This window comes from Oncorhynchus kisutch, linkage group LG20 (assembly GCF_002021735.2).
Source record: "Oncorhynchus kisutch isolate 150728-3 linkage group LG20, Okis_V2, whole genome shotgun sequence".
Lineage (NCBI taxonomy): Eukaryota > Metazoa > Chordata > Actinopteri > Salmoniformes > Salmonidae > Oncorhynchus > Oncorhynchus kisutch.
In genome coordinates, this window is record NC_034193.2 from 44,069,819 (window position 1) to 44,086,602 (window position 16,784).

Below are 16,784 nucleotides of genomic sequence, written 5' to 3' on the forward strand. Positions count from 1 at the left end.
TAAAGAGGACCCTCTTCAGGACTAATAGAAAAATAGGCTTATAGCCATGTAAAGAGGACCCTCTTCAGGACTAATAGAAAAATAGGTATATAGCCATGTAAAGAGGACCCTCTTCAGGACTAATAGAAAAATAGGTTTATAGCCATGTAAAGAGGACCCTCTTCAGGACTAATAGAAAAATAGGCTTATAGCCATGTAAAGAGGACCCTCTTCAGGACTAATAGTGAATGCAAAAAAAAAAGTATTTCTATGGAAGTTTTTTGTGTGTTCGTTTTATGTGCATCTCATATCGGTCCTTTTCAGTGGATTAAACGGCAATACAAAACCATCATGTTTGCGACAATATCGGTCAGCCGATAAATCGGTCGTGCTCTAATATGTAGGTATCTTTGTTAGAAAGAATACAATATTTCTTTTGACGGAGTGATGCTGAATGTAAAAAATGTCTTAACGTATCCCACTCTCCTTTAGGCTAATATGTTGGAAAATTCTCTAAAGAGCCAAAAAGAAATCAGAGAATTCTGGATCCTATTTTGACAGGTTGCACATCAAAATATATCATTTCCTGGATATTTTAGATGAAATAGCTGACTTTTTAAAAATCATAGTCTATCATCCCAGTTGTCTTACTTGGCATTGGGGGGAAAAAATGTCTAAAGCCCTGCTTCTAATGTAAAGTAACTGTCCAATAAACCATTTTTTAAATTGTTGTATTTGTCGTTGTCGAGCAAAATAGTTACATTTCTCGCGATATGAGTTTTTGTCCATATCGCCCAGCTCTAACACACACATACTGGTATTCTCCCCTGTGAGAGATCTCTGCTCTCCTCTGGCACAGTGTGGGCTCCCAGGCAGGCAGACAGGCAGTTGGTCTTCTCAGTTGGCTGGTAGTAACGGTTCAGCAGCCACTGCGCACCCACAGCACCCTGGGTAGTGGTGTGTGTGCCCTCTGTTCAGTATAGGCCTACTCTGCCAAGGGAATCAACCCTGAACCACCCTGGTAAAGCTTAGTGTGGTAATCTCCAGGATTCACACACATTATGCTCTTACTGTACACACACACACACACACACACGGACTCCGGCCTTTTCTACTTGTGATCCAGCTGTTATTGAGAAGTCTTTAAAACAACACAACCTGAGCCCAGTAGTCCAGCTGTGACCACAAAGAAACACTGGAGAGGGTCATTCTAGTTACAGTACCGCTTTAAGAGGTCTTGCTCACACACACACACACACACACACACACACACACACACACACACACACACACACACACACACACACACACACACACACACACACACACACACACACACACACAGACACTCCCTCAGAGGACAGACCGGGCTACAATGAGGCCATTCATGTCCATTCACAGAGCTCCAGCTAAAGACCCAAGGCTAACGCGGCCCAGTGCTCACTGCTCACCCGCCCTCCTTCCCTTAATCCCACTTTCCTTGGCTTGTCCATCTTCAGACAGTTGTGTGCGTATCCTCTCTTATTCCGCTGCTGTGTGTATCGGCACGCCACCACTGGCCCTGAGTTGTAAGGAAGTGTGTGTGTGTGTGTGTGTGTCTGAGAGCGAGTTCTGAATTTAGTAGACCTCAATAGACACCAAAGACAGACTTGTGGTTGGTGCAGTGTTGTACAGGACAACTGCTGTGTCTGGGTGGGATTGTAGCCTGCGGTGCTAATGGCAGGATTACCACGGCCATCTTGTTGGCCAGACGAGAGACTCACGTTGACTCTAGAGAGAGCGTCTCAGATTTAAGACGGTGTGACTGTTGTACCTGTAGAGCTAAAATAAAATATATATATGGCAGTTAGAAATCCCAACTGGACGGTCTTCAGAGATAGATGGGAGAGGTTGAGGGGAAATATACTGTCCGTGAAATGTATGTAGTATGTATAAGCTGGAAGTGGAAGCCTAAGTATTGTTGACCATTAGTTTGCTCCAGACAGGGGAGGGGGTGGTAGGGTTAGGGGAAAATAAAGCTAACCAGTACTGAGCAGCTGGGTGGTGGTGGTGTATTGCCTCACTTGCAGTGAACTCTCCTCCATCCAGCAACACAAGCTGCATTAACTCTAAATCCCACATCCGTCGCCTCCTATCGCTCTAGCAGGCTCTCTCTCTCTCTTTCTCCTCCCTCTCTTTCTCCTTCTCTCTCTCTCTCTCTCTCGCTCTCCCACACACTCACACTGTCTAGCTAACACATGCTGCATTTCGTCTGATTCCCGCTCTCCTCTCCCACACCTCTCTCTCTCTCACACTCCCTTGCACATGGTGAATTAAGTTTAACAACTCTCTTTCCCTTTCCCCCCCTCTCTCATTCTGTCTCATTGCCTTTGTCCCCGGGCTCCTTGCCAGAGTAAATCCTCCCTCTCTCTCTGCTGTCAGGCCAGGGTGTAGGGTTACTGTTCTGAAGCCTCCATGTTCCACTGCCCTGTCCTGTCCTCCCTCTCAGATGTACTGACGGCTTCAGTACAGCGGGAGAGGGCAAGAGGCATATGGTAGAATTCAGAAGTTGATCTTCAATATCCCTCGTTCTGTCACTGTCTGTCTTTCTATAGTCCTCCTTTTATCTCCTTGTGTGTCATCCCAACCGTCCTTTTCTTCAGCTGCCCTCTCAGTTACAGGGGTTTTCCAGAGCCATGTTTATCAGCATCACCTATCAAGTACTGATCTCTCTCTCTCTCTCTCTCTCTCTTTCTCTCTCTTTCTCTCTCTTTCTCTCTCTTTCTCTCTCTCTCTCTCTCTCTCTCTCTCTCTCTCTCTCTCTCTCTCTCTCTCTCTCTCTCTCTCTATACATACAAGGCCTGGCACTCACACACTTTTCTCTGTCTCTGTCTGTTCAGATGTTCTCCTGACCTGTCACATAGAAGGCCTCGTGGGGAGAAGGGCGGCGTCTACCTCTGCTTCTCTTCCCAACCTTTAGTCCCCTCTCTTCACCTCCTCTCAGCCTCGAGGGAGTAAAGCACTGAGGAGGATAGTAAACAACACACTGTGGCTCAGGAGACCGCGGCCTGTAGCAAATCAAAGTAAAACGCTTTAGAAGTGGACCATATTGAAGGCAGTTATTTTTGATGAAAGCAGCCGACCTCCCCACCTCCAGAAGTCTGTATTGTACTTTCTTCTTTGTGACGGTACATCCTGTCCAGTGTACAGTAGCCTAGTATCCACAGGCGGCAGAGCAAACCATATAGAGGGGTGTAGTGAGCCTATCTGCACTCCTAGTAGATGTGATTGCCTACTAAGCCTGACCCCCCCCCCCCATGTCCCGCTGCTGTCACCACACGGCACAGTTTAATCTACAGTAGCACGCATAGATACGACGGACTCGCGTCATTTATCCCCAACAGAAGCTACCCCATGGCTGTGATCCCTCCCAGGTCTTGCTGACGTCACCACACAGGCATCCCAGGAATCCACCCCTCCAGATGTTTCTATGTATGACTCATGATTCAGAGAGGGGGGGGAGAAGGACGGGGACGGAGGGATTACTCCGTTCAGTTCAGCGTAGGCTGTAGGATTAACTCTGGGCTCGTCATTCCAGTTAGAAGCACAGTTGATCCCAGTCTCTTCCACGAGCAGATGCAGTAACGCCGCAGCTAGCTCGCGCTGGTTTATTCATAACCAGTCTCTATAATCACCCCCCCCTACTTAGTGCTTACACTTCCTCACCTCGATACTCTCTGCATAGTCTACGTTATATGCAGAGAGAGAGAGGGAGATATAGTTCAGGTTCATACGCTGACTTATTTATCTGGTACAGTGAGGGAATTACACCACTTAGGCCTATATTAATTATGCGTATGAGAATTGTCTGTTTCGTAGAGGTGAAATATCGTGGGAACAGAAATATGCCGCGGTATGTCATTTGAATCAGCCGGTTATAACAAGTCGTAATTCTTCTGTATTTAGGCCCTGCGTGTTATTCTTCGACAATAGTGTATTGTTGTGGTTGAGAGGAGACATAGAGAGGGGTGTTGTGTGGCTCCCTCAGGGCCTTGTGGGCCAGACTCATAACTGACAGTGGGAGAGAGAAAGTAGGGATGTGGGGGAGGGAGAGAGCCATCCAGGTTTCAGTCTGTATGTTTACTCGATAATAAAGTCAATGTTCGGTCGAGACAAACCACAGATGTAGAGTTCTGGCATAGTGTCCTCGACTAACCTGTACCCCCTGACTCGGTACCGGTACCCCCTGTACATAGCCTCGTTATTGTTATGTACATTTCTTGTTACTTTTTTATTGATTCCATTTTTTAAAAACTTTTGTTTATTTAGTAAATATTTTCTTAATTAACTCTTTCTTGAACTGCATTGTTGGTTAGGGGCTTGTAAGTAAGCATTTCACGGGAAGGTCTACACCCGTTGTATTTTGCGCAAGTGACAAATACAATTTGATTTGATTAGAGTGAATATGGAACTCACCCATCGAGATCATCCCAGTTCAGTCGGGTGTACTTGCCACACAATAGAAATCAATGTTTTAATATTGTCTGTCTTGATAAAAGACTGTTTAACCCTATCTAAAAATGTATCCTTGAGGCTGCTGCCCCCCCCCCCCCCCCCCCCCCCCATTCTCTTCACTCTGATGCTACAAAGTGTCTGTTTATTATTTGTGACTCAACGTCTGCACGTGCTATGTCTAGCTGTCCAGGAAATCTCAGGAGTGTGTTGTTGAACTTAATTGGTTTTCTGTTGTAGAGCAGTACAAGTAGTAGAGGATTGGGTCTCTCGAACTCCCCCAGTATGTCAACGTGACCCGGACTCAGACAGAACACAGGACATATTTAATAGTCAATCACCATTAAATCTTCATTCAAGTCAGGCCTCCCAAACGGCACACTGCGCACTCGTGCGCACACACACGGACTGTGTGTCTATCTGTGTCATTGTGCCTTTGGGTTGTCTTTGTCTGTGGTTAGGTCTTGCATGTCTGTGTTGATCAGTGTACAGTATTTGATATCCGTGCAAGCATATAAAATGTATTTAAAATAGTTACTTTATGCAGGACTTCTGCCAACGTCCATTTGGCATTGTGCGCACGCATGCACACACACACACACACACACACACACAAACACACACACACACACACACACACACACACACGTTGGGGTGTGAAAGGCCTGTGCATCCTCTTGTGTTACTGCTCTGTTGGCTACACTAGTTTCACACCTCATCACTGCAGAGTGAATGCAGCTTTCACAGGTGCCTAGTAGTGGGACACAGCACGGTGGATGGTGTAGTGGCATGTAAGGGCCCTCCAGGGAGAGATTCAACCCTAGGATCAGCTGTTACTACCTCAGTGCCATCTGTTATCATAAGGACTAAAATGACAAGACCTGTCTTGGAACAGAACTGAGGCCATATGTACCACATTGTGCAGCATACTGTGGCATAGGCCTGTATCTTAGTCTTCGTGAACAGTGTTAATTCAACAAGACCGCCAACATGCCTTCACAGCAGGAAACCTTGCACCACTTGTCAAACAAGTGTCAAGTTCAACTAGTCCTGCCCTGTATTAGCCTACTGACCCCAGGCCTTGGGATGATTGACAGGTGTCTAGCCCACTCACTGACTCAGCATGGGAGAGAGACTGTGAGTGATGGACAGGCTGCTGATTGGACAGCCGTGGGCTCAGCTGGCGGTGTGTGTGTGTGTTATACTGTTGCATCTGCTGCCAAGGCCTTCAGTCTCTGTGGGCTACTCTAGGGCTTGTTTTTCTCCATCTGTCCATCTCTCTCTCCCTTGCTCTTTCACTTGCTTGCTCTCTCTCCCTCCATGCCTCTCCTGTCTCTCTCTCCTCCCTCTATGCCAAAGTAGGCGTGATTCAGATGGTTCACTGTTTATGGATATGAGCCACTTCACCACCAGACCTCGCTCTGTTTACATCCCAGGTGGGAATGTTTGTCCTTAAAACATCTCTCCCCGCTCCTCCTCTCCACATGCCTTTCTCCCTCCCTCCTACTATAAAAAAAGGAATAGTAACACAATAAAATAACAATAACGAGGCTATATACAAGGAGTTCCGGTACCGAGTCAATGTGCAGGTGTACGAGGTAGTTGAGGTGATTGAGGTAATATGTATATGTAGGTAGGAGTCAAAGTGACGAGGCAATCAGGATAGATAATAAACAGAGTAGAGGCAACTAATGTGAAAGTGTGTCTGTTTGAGTGTGTGTGTGGTGTCAATATGCATGCGTGTGTGTGTTTTGTGTGTGTGTGAGAGTGTGTGTGTGTCAGTGTAGTATTTTTATTTATTTCACCTTTATTTAACCAGGTAGGCCAGTTGAGAACAAGTTCTCATTGACAACTGCGACCTGGCCAAGATAAAGCAAAGCAGTGCGACAAAAACAACAACACAGAGTTACACATGGAATAAACAAACGTACAGTCAATAACACAATATAAAGTCTGTATACAGTGTGTGCAAATGAAGTAAGGAGGTAAGGCAATAAATAGGCCATAGTGGCGAAGTAATTACAATTTAGCAATTAACACTGGAGTGATAGATGTGCCGATGAGGATGTGCAAGTAGAAATACTGGTGTGCAAAAGAGCAGAAAAACAAAAACAAATATGGGGATGAGGTAGGTAGTTGGTTGGATGGGCTATTTACAGATGGGCTGTGTGCAGCTGCAGCGATCGGTAAGCTGCTCTGACAGCTGATGTTTAAAGTTAGTGAGGGAGATATAAGTGTCCAACTTCAGCGATTTTTGCAATTCGTTCCAGTCATTGGCAGCAGAGATCTGGAAGGAAAGGCGGCCAAAGTCAGTGTTGTGCTTGGGGATGACCAGTGAAATATACCTGCTGGAGCGCATGCTATGGGTGGGTGTTGCTATGGTGACCAGTGATCTGAGATAAGGCAGGGCTTTACCTAGCAAAGACTTATAGATGACCTGAAGCCGAATATGTAACGAATATGTAAAGAGGACCAGCCAACGAGAGCATACAGGTCGCAGTGGTGGGTAGTATATGGGGATTTAGTGACAAAACGGAGGGCACTGTGATAGACTGCATCCAATTTGCTGAATAGAATGTTGGAGGCTATTTTGTAAATGACATCGCCAAAGTCTAGGATCGGTAGGATAGTCAGTTTTACGAGGGTATATTTGGCAGCATGAGTGAAGGATGCTTTGTTGCGAAATAGGAAGCCAATTCTATATTTCATTTTGGATTGGAGATGCTTAATATGAGTCTGGAAGGAGAGTTTACAGTCTAGCCAGACACCTAGGTATTTATAGTTGTCCACATATTCTAAGTCAGAACCATCCAGAGTAGTGATGCTAGTCAGGCGGGTGGGTGCAGGCAGTGATCGGTTGAAGAGCATGCATTTAGTTTTACTAGCATTTAAGAGCAGTTGGAGGCCATGGAAGGAGTGTTGTATGGCATTGAAGCTTGTTTGGAGGTTTGTTAACACAGTGTCCAAAGAAGGGCCAGAAGTATACAGAATGGTGTCGTCTGCACAGAGGTGGATCAGAGAATCACCAGCAGCAAGAGCGGCATCATTGATATATGCAGAGAAAAGAGTCGGCCTGAGAATTGAACCCTGTGGCACCCCCATAGAGACTGCCAGAGATCCAGACAACAGGCCCTCTTGACACACTGAACTCTATCTGAGAAGTAGTTGGTAAACCAGGTGAGACAGTCATTAGAGAAACCAAGGCTGTTGAGTCTACCGATAAGAATACGGTGATTGACAGTGTCGAAAGCCAGGTCAATGAAGACGGCTGCACAGTATGGTCTTTTATCAATGGTGGTTATGATGTCGTTTAGGACCTTGAGCGTGGCTGAGGTGCACCCGTGACCAGCATATCGGAGAAGGTACGGTGGGATTCGAAATGGTCGGTGATCTGTCTGTTCATTTGGCTTTCGAAGACTTTAGAAAGGCAGGGCGGCAGTGTAGCCTAGTGGTTAGAGCATTGGACTGGTAACCTAAAGGTTGCAAGTTCAAATCCCCCAGCTGACAAGGTACAAAATCTGTCGTTCTGCCCTTGAACAGGCAGTTAACCCACTGTTCCTAGGCCGAATTTGTTCTTAACTGACTTGCCTAGTTAAATAAAGGTAAAATAAATAAAAAAGGGCAGGATGGATATAGGTCTGTAACAGTTTGGGTCTAGAGTGTCTCCCCCTTTGAAGAGGGGGATGACCGCAGCTGCTTTCCAATCTTTAGGAATCTCAGGCAATATGAAAGAGAGGTTGAACAGACTAGTTATAGGGGTGGCAACAATGGCAGAGGATAATTTTAGGAAGAGAGGGTCCAAATTGTCTTGCCCAGCTGATTTGTAGGATCCAGATTTTGCAGCTCTATCAGAGCATCAGCTGTCTGGATTTGTGTGAAGGAGAAGTGGCGGGGGCTTGGGCCTGTTACTGCGGGGGATGCAGAGCTGTTGGCCGGGGTAGGGGTAGCCAGGTGGAAAGCATAGCCAGCCGTAGAGAAATGCTTATTGAAGTTCTCGATTATCGTAGATGTATTGGTGGTGACCGTGTTTCCTAGCCTCAGTGCAGTGGGCAGCTGGGAGGAGGTGCTCTTATTCTCCATGGACTTTACAGTGTCCCAAAACTTTTTGGAATTAGTGCTGCATGATGCAAATTTCTGTTTGAAAAAGCTAGCCTTCGCTTTCCTAACTGCCTGTGTATATTTGTTCCTGACTTCCCTGAAAAGTTGCATATCGCAGGGTCTGTTCAATGCTAGTGCAGTACGCCACAGGATATTTTTTGTGCTGGTCAAGGTCAGTCAAGCCTGGAATGAACCAAGGGCTATATCTGTTCTTAGTTCAAAATATTTTGAAAGGGGCATGCTTATTTAAGAACAACCTTTTAAAGAATAACCAGGCATCCTCTACTGACGGGATGAGTTCCATATCCTTCCAGGATACCCAGGCCAGGTCGATTTGAAAGGCTTTACAGAAGTGTTTTACGGAGCGTTTGACAGTGATGAGCAGTGGTCTTTTGACCGTGGACCCATAACGGACACAGGCAAGGAGGCAGTGATCGCCGAGATCCTGATTGAAAACAGCAGAGGTGTATTTAGAGGGCAAGTTTGTCAGGATGATATCTATGGGGGTGCCCATGTTTACGGATTTGGGGCGGTACCTGGTAGGTATGTGTGAGTGTGGGTAGAGTCCAGTGAGTGTGCAACAAAAAACAAGGGGGTCAATGCAAATAGTCCAGGTAGCCATTTGATGACCTGTTCAGCAGTTTTATGACTTTGGGGTAAAAGCTGTTCAGGAGTCTTTTGGTCCCAGACTTGGCGCTCCGGTACCGCTTGCCTTGTGGTAGCAGAGAGAACAGTCTTTGCCAATTTTTAGGGCCTTCCTGTGACACCGCCTGGTAGAGAGGTCTTGGATGGCAGGGAGCTCGGCCCCAGTGGTGTACTCTTAGAAAAAAGGGTTCTTTAGCTGTCCCCACAGGAGAGACCTTTTTGGTTTCTGGTAGAATCCTTTTGGGTTACATGTAGAACCCTATGTGGAAAGGGTTCTATATGGGACTGTTAAGGGGTTCTACCTGGAACTGAAAATAGTTCTTCAAAGGGTTCTCCTATGGGGACAGCCGAATAACCCTTTTTTCTAGGAGTGTACGCCCTACCCTCTGTAGCGCCTTGCTGTCGGATGCCAAGCAGTTGTCATACCAAGCGGTGATGCAGCCAGTCAAGATGCTCTCAGTGGTGCAGCTGTAGAGCTTTTTGAGGATATGAGGACCCATGTCAAATCTTTTCAGCCTCCGGGGGAAGAGGCGTTGTCGTGCCCTCTTCACGACTGTGTTGGAGTGTTTGGACCACGATAGGTCCTATAGTGATGTGGACATTGAGGAACTTGAAGCTCTCGTCTCCTTCCCACACTCCTCCTGTCCTCGCTATCTCTCTTTTCTCCCCCTGTCCTCTGCTCCGTGTTGTCTGACACTCCTCCTTCCTGTCTCTGTGTGAGTGTTGGTGATGGATATTGCTCTGCTCTGGGAGTGATGGGTGAGGTCCTTCCTGAAATATAGGCATGATGTCACAAAGAGAAAAGGTCTGAACTACACTGTAGTCCTATTCTGTAGCTCAAACACTCGGCTGGGGTTTTGTTGTCACACCCTGCCTGAAGATTGTGACTGTGCGGCTGACAAAGGCTGAGGCAGGAACGTTTTTGTCTCTACTTAGCCCTGAATGAAATGAACACTAAAAATAAACCTTCAATCTCCTTTTTGAGTCCGTACCAGCTACATAATTTGGTCCGACAACACTGTCATTAGCCATAACCCGGTGAGAATACCCAGTGTTAAAACCCCTATACTTAGTCCCTTGTGATTGATACCGTGTTATTTTAGGCTAAATCTGTGTGTTGATGTGTGTTGACAGGCTTAAGTGTTGTGTATGTGAACCAACTGAGTGTGATCTAATGTTGCATGAGAGCAGTAAGCCAGGTGAAGAGTCAGTGCTCCACCCATATTATGCATCCCAAATGGCACCTGATTACCTTTATAGGGCACTACTTTTGCACAACTGGTCAAAAGTAGTGCACTATAAAGGGAATAGGGTGCTATTTGGGACGTAATGTTCATTCGGAAAGTATTCAGACCCCTTGACTTTTTCCACATTTTGTTACGCTGCGGCCTTATTCTAAAATGGATTATTGTTTTTTTCCTCATCAATCTACACACAATACTCCATTAATTACTTTTTTTGTGCAAATGTATTAAAAATGTAAAACTGAAATATCACATTTACATTTACAGTATTCAGACCCTTTACTCAGTACTTTTCTGAAACACCTTTGGCAGCGATTATAGCCTAGAGTTTTCTTGGGTATGACGCTACAAGCTTGGCTTGCACAGCTATTTTCAGGTCTCTCCATCAAAGACTTGTCCCAAAGCCACTCCTGATTTGCCTTGGCTGTGTGCTTAGTGTAGTTGTCCTGTCTGAGGTACTGAGCGCTCTGGAGCAGGTTTTCATCAAGGATCTCTCTGTACTTTGCTCCGTTCATCTTTCCCTCGATCCTGACTAGTCTCCCAGTCCCTGCCGCTGAAAAACATCCCCACAGCGTGATGCTGCCACCACCATGCTTCACTGTAGGGATGTTGCCAGGTTTCCTCCAGATGTGACGCATTCAGACCTACGAGTTCAATCTTGGTTTCTTCAGACCAGAGAATCTTGTTTCTCGTGGTTGGAGAGTCCTTTAGGTGACTTTTGGCAAACTCCAAGTGGGCTGTCATGTGCCTTTTCCTGAGGAGTGGCTTCCGTCTGGCCACTCTACCATAAAGGCCTGATTGGTGGAGTGCTGCAGAGATGGTTGTTCTTCTGGAAGGTTTTCCCCATCTCCACAGAGGAACTCTGGAGCTCTGTCAGAGTGATCATTGGGTTCTTGGTCACCTCCCTGACCAAGGCACTTCTCCCCCTATTGCTCAGTTTGGCCCGGTGGCCATCTCTAGGAAGAGTCTTAGTGGTTCCTGTCACGTTCTGACCTTTATTTTCCTTTGTTTTGTCTTTATTTAGTATGGTCAGGGCGTGAGTTGGGGTGGGCAGTCTATGTTTTGTGTTTCTATGTTTCGGTTTCTGTTTCGGCCTAGTATGGTTCTCAATCGGAGGCAGGTGTCGTTAGTTGTCTCTGATTGAGAATCATACTTAGGTAGCCCTGCGTTTCACTGTTGGTTTGTGGGTGTTTGTTTCCTGTGTTAGTGTTTGTGCCACACGGGACTGTTTCGGTTTGGTTTATTTCACATTATCGTTTCTTGTTTTATATTTCATAGTGTTCAGGCTTTTCTTATTAAAATCATCATGGACACTTACCACACTTACCATCTGCCGTTACAGTTCTAAACTTCTTCCATTTTAAGAATGATGTGTTCTTGAGAACCTTAAATGCTGCAGAAATGTTTTGGTACCCTTCTCCTGATCTGTGCCTCGACACAATCCTGTCTCGGCGCTCTATGGACTATTCCTTCGACCTCACCTTGGGTTTTGCTCTGACTGTCAACTGTGGGACCTTATATAGACAGGTGTGTGCCTTTACAAATGATGTCCAATCAATTGAATTTACCACAGGTGGACTCCAATCAAGTTGTAGAAACATCTCAAGAATGATCAATGGAAACAGGATGCACCTGAGCTCAATTTCCAGTCTCATAGCAAATGGTCGGAATACTTATGTAAATGAAGTATTTCTGTTTTTTATTTGTAATAATAACCAGATTTTGCTTTGTCGGTATAGGGTATTGTGTGTAGATTGAGGAGGATTATTCTTTTTAATCAATTTTAGAATAATGCTGTAACCTAACAAAAAGGTGAAAAAGTCAAGGGGTCTGAGAACTTGCCAAATGTACTGTACCTATGGTTTGCATAACGGAACATGGCTCTTCTCTGACGTGCTGAACTATGTGCTTTTTAACACGACGGGGAAGCCAGGGAGAGCTCGAAGGAGGAGCAACAGGAGTAGAAAGTGCCAGGATCATTTTCTAGACTTCCCCCTCCCTCCTTCCCTTCATCCGTCAGGCCTTATCTGAGCTGGGGGGAGGATGAGTGATGTGGTGGAGCTAGAGACTCTCTTGTCTGTTTTCACTCGCTATCTCCCTCCCCCTACCTCTTTTTCTCAGTACCTCTGTTATTATGCCCTCTGGTCATATTTTCTGTCACACTCAATGAGCACATAGAACTGCTCTCCTCTCTCTCTCTCTCTGATGTTCAGTCTCTAGGCCGACCCTGCCTAAATGAATGTTTACAATTACACACTCTTGCTCTCTCTCCCTGTCGCTTTTTGGCTCTCTTTCCTGCTCTCTCTCTCTCTCTCTCTCTAAAACCAGGAAGCTGTGCAGGGTAGAGTTCCGTCACACTCGGTCTCTCTTTTTTTTCTTTCTGTCTGTCTCTCGCCTCGCGTTCTACTCTTTTCTCTCGACCAGGCAGCCTTTTGCCTCTCTAGTTCCCCTGTAGTTTCCTTTTTCTCTCTCTTCCCTTTTGAAGAGGGACGTTGGCGGTGGATTTGAGCAGGGAGAGATAAAGCAGTGCTCTAGGGGGGAGACTTTCAGAGAGAGCGGTAGGAAGGGAGGCCGCAAGAGAAGGAGGGTGATGGCGAGCGAAGAGGCGATGGGGGAGCGGTCGGAAGACAGCGGTCACCCTGACACAGCGGTAGGGTTCAAAGGGCATGTATTTACTGTACTGTACTGTCAGTGTGTGTTGCTGTAGTCAGTCGTTGTGCCTTCTTTCCCATGGTGTGTGTGTGTGTGTGTGTGTGTGTGTGTGTGTGTGTGTGTGTGTGTGTCCAATATGTGTGTTTCATTTTGTGTCTTGGTACATTCAATTCACAAGTGTCTGTATTTTTGAGTTTCTGGGTCTCTCTTGTTTTTGTCAGTTTGCCTTATTGGCAGCTGTCTACTTCCTTTATTGTCTGCTTGCTATTCTTCCCCTCCACATCCACTTCTCATAATGTTTTTAAATTGCTTTCTGTTTTCTGTCTCTAGCTGACTGACAAGGATATTTCTCCTCTTGTCTGGGTCTCCCTCCTCTCCTCTTTGTCCTCCTGGCTTCATTTGTTTTGTCCTCAGTCCGTCTCGTTCTCTCCTCCCTCTCTCTCTCTCTCTCTCTCTCTCTCTCTCTCTTTGTCACACGGGCCCAGCTGTGCATCATCTGCCTCTCTCTTCCCTCTCTTCCTGTCCCCCTCGTGCTGTTTCTCTTTGTTTGTGTTGGCTTTCCACTTCCCCTCTCTCTTTCACTCCCCATGCTCCCTCTCTTGCTCGTCCTGGCTCCCTCTCTTTCTCTTGCATTCTGTGTTCCCTCTGTCTCCACTGCCTATCCTAGAATCTTTTATCTTCCTACTCTCGCTCTCCCACTGTCTCTACTAGTCCGGCTGCCTTTCTCTCTATTTATCTGTCTCTCCCTTCATCTCTCTCTCTCTCTCTCTCTCTCTCTCTCTCTCTCTCTCTCTCATTACTGCAGGGCTGGAGCCACTGAGAGACATACGGGCAGTAAAGCTGCAGGTGTGCGCTCTCGTTCTCTTTTTCGCTCCCGCGCCCTGCCTCCCTCTCTCTCCCGCTCTCTCTCCAAGCCCTGGGGATGACATGCTCTTTCTACTTGTTTTCCCTGTCTCTCATCATCTCCTCCGTCTGCCTTCTCGTCCAGTTTATATGTGGTAACTGGTTATTCCCTGCTGTTGCAAGTAGGCGAACTGAGAAATGTGACCGTGTTCCACTTGATGAGAGGAAACGTTGATTAGGCCAACTAAGTTAGTACAGAAAACCTATTTCAAAAAGCAGCCATTGTACTTGCACGCGCACACACATTTTGTGTGTGTGTGTGTGTGTGTGTGTGTACCAGCCATGGCCACATACATAGTGTGTGGGAGATGGTGTGTGTGTGTTTATACGCTGTGTAGACTGCCAAGAAGTGGGAGCACAGAGAGAGAAACCGTCTGTTTACCTCATGAGGGGCCCTGTGCTCTAACTGTGTACTGACTGTACTGTCTCCCTCATCAAGACACAGAACACACTCCCTCTGGATGTAACACACACACACAGTCGCACACACACTCCTGTCAGAGAGACTCTGGGTACCGTAAAGACAGGTGTAATAAATATCTGCTCTTTATTTGGGACCGGCAACCAGGACACACACACACACACTCTGTCAGTGCCTCTGCTTTTGCGTATTGATCAAGATTTTCACCAAAGTTTGTGTATGTCTGGTGACCCTAGACGACTTCCCAAGATGGACGACCTGTGAGCTCCGTAACGTCACAATGGAATGGAGTCGCGGTGGAGTGTCAATGGTTCACGGCGGTGTATCTGGGTTCTCTTACCGCCACTGGCCTCACACACACACACACACACACACAGAAAGCTGACTCACTCACACCAAAATCCCCTCCCTTGGCCTGACTTAAACTCTCCACATCACTGCAGGTCTCCGGAGTGTGTCCACACGCATGACCCATTGCCAGGGTATTGTTATTATAGAGGGTGTGATCGGTGTACTGACTGGACTCATGCTTCATCCCCTGTCGTGTGTGTGTGTTTGTGTGTGTGTGTGTGTGTGTGTGTGTGTGTGTGAAGCCAGTGGCTGTAAGAGAACCCAGATAGACGGCCGTGGGCGAGCGTGGGCGACAGTATCTCGTGCCAGTAGTGTGTGTGTGTGTGACTGTATCTCTGTTCAAATCGTTATCTTGGAGCAGGAAACTCCGGCAGACTGTTTTCCATCGTGAGCTCATGACATTCTAATGCAATCTGACCATGTTCTCTCCTTCTCTTCAGTTCCCTCTCTTCTCTCTCTCCTCCGCTGGTCTTATTGAATTCGCCTCTGTTAGCGTATAGCTAATGGCACCACGATCTATTGAATTAGCCTCTGTTAGCGTATAGCTAATGGCACCACTATCTATTGAATTAGCCTCTGTTAGTGTATAGCTAATGGCACCACGATCTATTGAATTCTATTGAATTAGCCTCTGTTAGTGTATAGCTAATGGCACCACGATCTATTGAATTAGCCTCTGTTAGCATATAGCTAATGGCACCACTATCTATTGAATTAGCCTCTGTTAGCGTATAGCTAATGGCACCACTATCTATTGAATTAGCCTCTGCTAGCGTATAGCTAATGGCACCACTATCTATTGAATTAGCCTCTGCTAGCGTATAGCTAATGGCACCACTATCTATTGAATTAGCCTCTGTTAGCGTATAGCTAATGGCACCACTATCTATTGAATTAGCCTCTGTTAGCGTATAGCTAATGGCACCACTATCTATTGAATTAGCCAGCCATTATCTCTATGCACTTATCGGTACTTACTGCGTTGGTGCAGTTGTGTGAAAGTCCTAGTGGGTCTAGGAGCAGCTGGACAACTTGCCGTGTTGACAGTGATATAGGCCTAATTCAATTGCCATTTAATTGGAGCTCTGGTGGTGCAGACACTGATCTAAGGTCAGTTTTGTGTTTTCCCCGCTAATGGTCAAGGCCAGGATTTGGACCTAGCTGATCCTAGATCTGTGGCGAAGGGCCACTTTTACCCGCAGTAGCCTCACACACTGACACTTCCTCTTATCGGGGATACTATCTTTTCTGTTCATCTTCAACCCCCACACTCTCTATCAAATCATACTTTATTTGTCGCATACACCGAATACAACAAGTGTAGACCTTACCGTGAAATTACTTACAAGCCCTTAACCAACAGTGCGAGTTAAGAAAATATTGACCAAATAATCAACCTTGGCCTTCCTGAGCGAAGGGCCAGCTCAGCTAACCTGGGTACCAGACTCTTTCTACATTCAACAACACTAGTTGCATCACTGCCTTGCCAGTTGCCACACTGATGTGGCTAGACAACAACAAGCTAAAGCAGAAACAGACTGTCAGCACGGCTCCAGTTCAGACATCCTGTGTACCAAACTCTTTCTGCATTCAACAACATCGCCTTGCCAGCACACAAGGCGACACCAAGCTCCTGAAGCAGAAACAGATGGGTTCAGTTCAGGCGTCCTCTAGGCCTATGATGTGGTAGAAGTAGAACACAACAAAGCAGCACAGTCAGGCTCAAACCCCCAGTCAACTCAACACCCACGGCCTTCTACACTACAGTACAGTGTATCCCTAACCAGGCTAACAGTACAGTGCAGGGAGTGCACCAGCCAGTCTGCAGAGCGAGAGTTTCTCTTACCTCCTCCATGCTTTACAGACACAGCAGCAAACTTTGTCATCTTTAATTCAGGTCGCGGCGGGCCTGAAGACCTTGCAAGCCTCCCACCCACTCAGTCTGGGCCTGGAGCACCTCCCCAGGGTCCTAGAGTCGCGCTAACTGCTAGCATTAGCCT

At 46.5% G+C, this 16,784-nt stretch overlaps 1 protein-coding gene across 2 annotated transcripts in view; it reads left to right on the top strand.

Annotated features, from left to right (window-relative positions):
* The window catches only part of LOC109865295 (serine/threonine-protein kinase N1), a 65,510-nt gene that overhangs the window by 28,940 nt on the left and 19,786 nt on the right, over positions 1 to 16,784 (top strand). Inside the window, exon 1 of one of the 2 annotated variants that reach the window (XM_031799161.1) lies at positions 12,792 to 13,107. The exons of the other annotated variant lie outside the window; for it this stretch is intronic. Coding sequence (XP_031655021.1) covers positions 13,048 to 13,107 — 60 coding nt within the window. The 5' untranslated portion in view covers positions 12,792 to 13,047. Of the gene's footprint in view, positions 1 to 12,791; positions 13,108 to 16,784 lie in introns of those variants that run through there. 2 annotated transcript variants of the gene reach the window in all.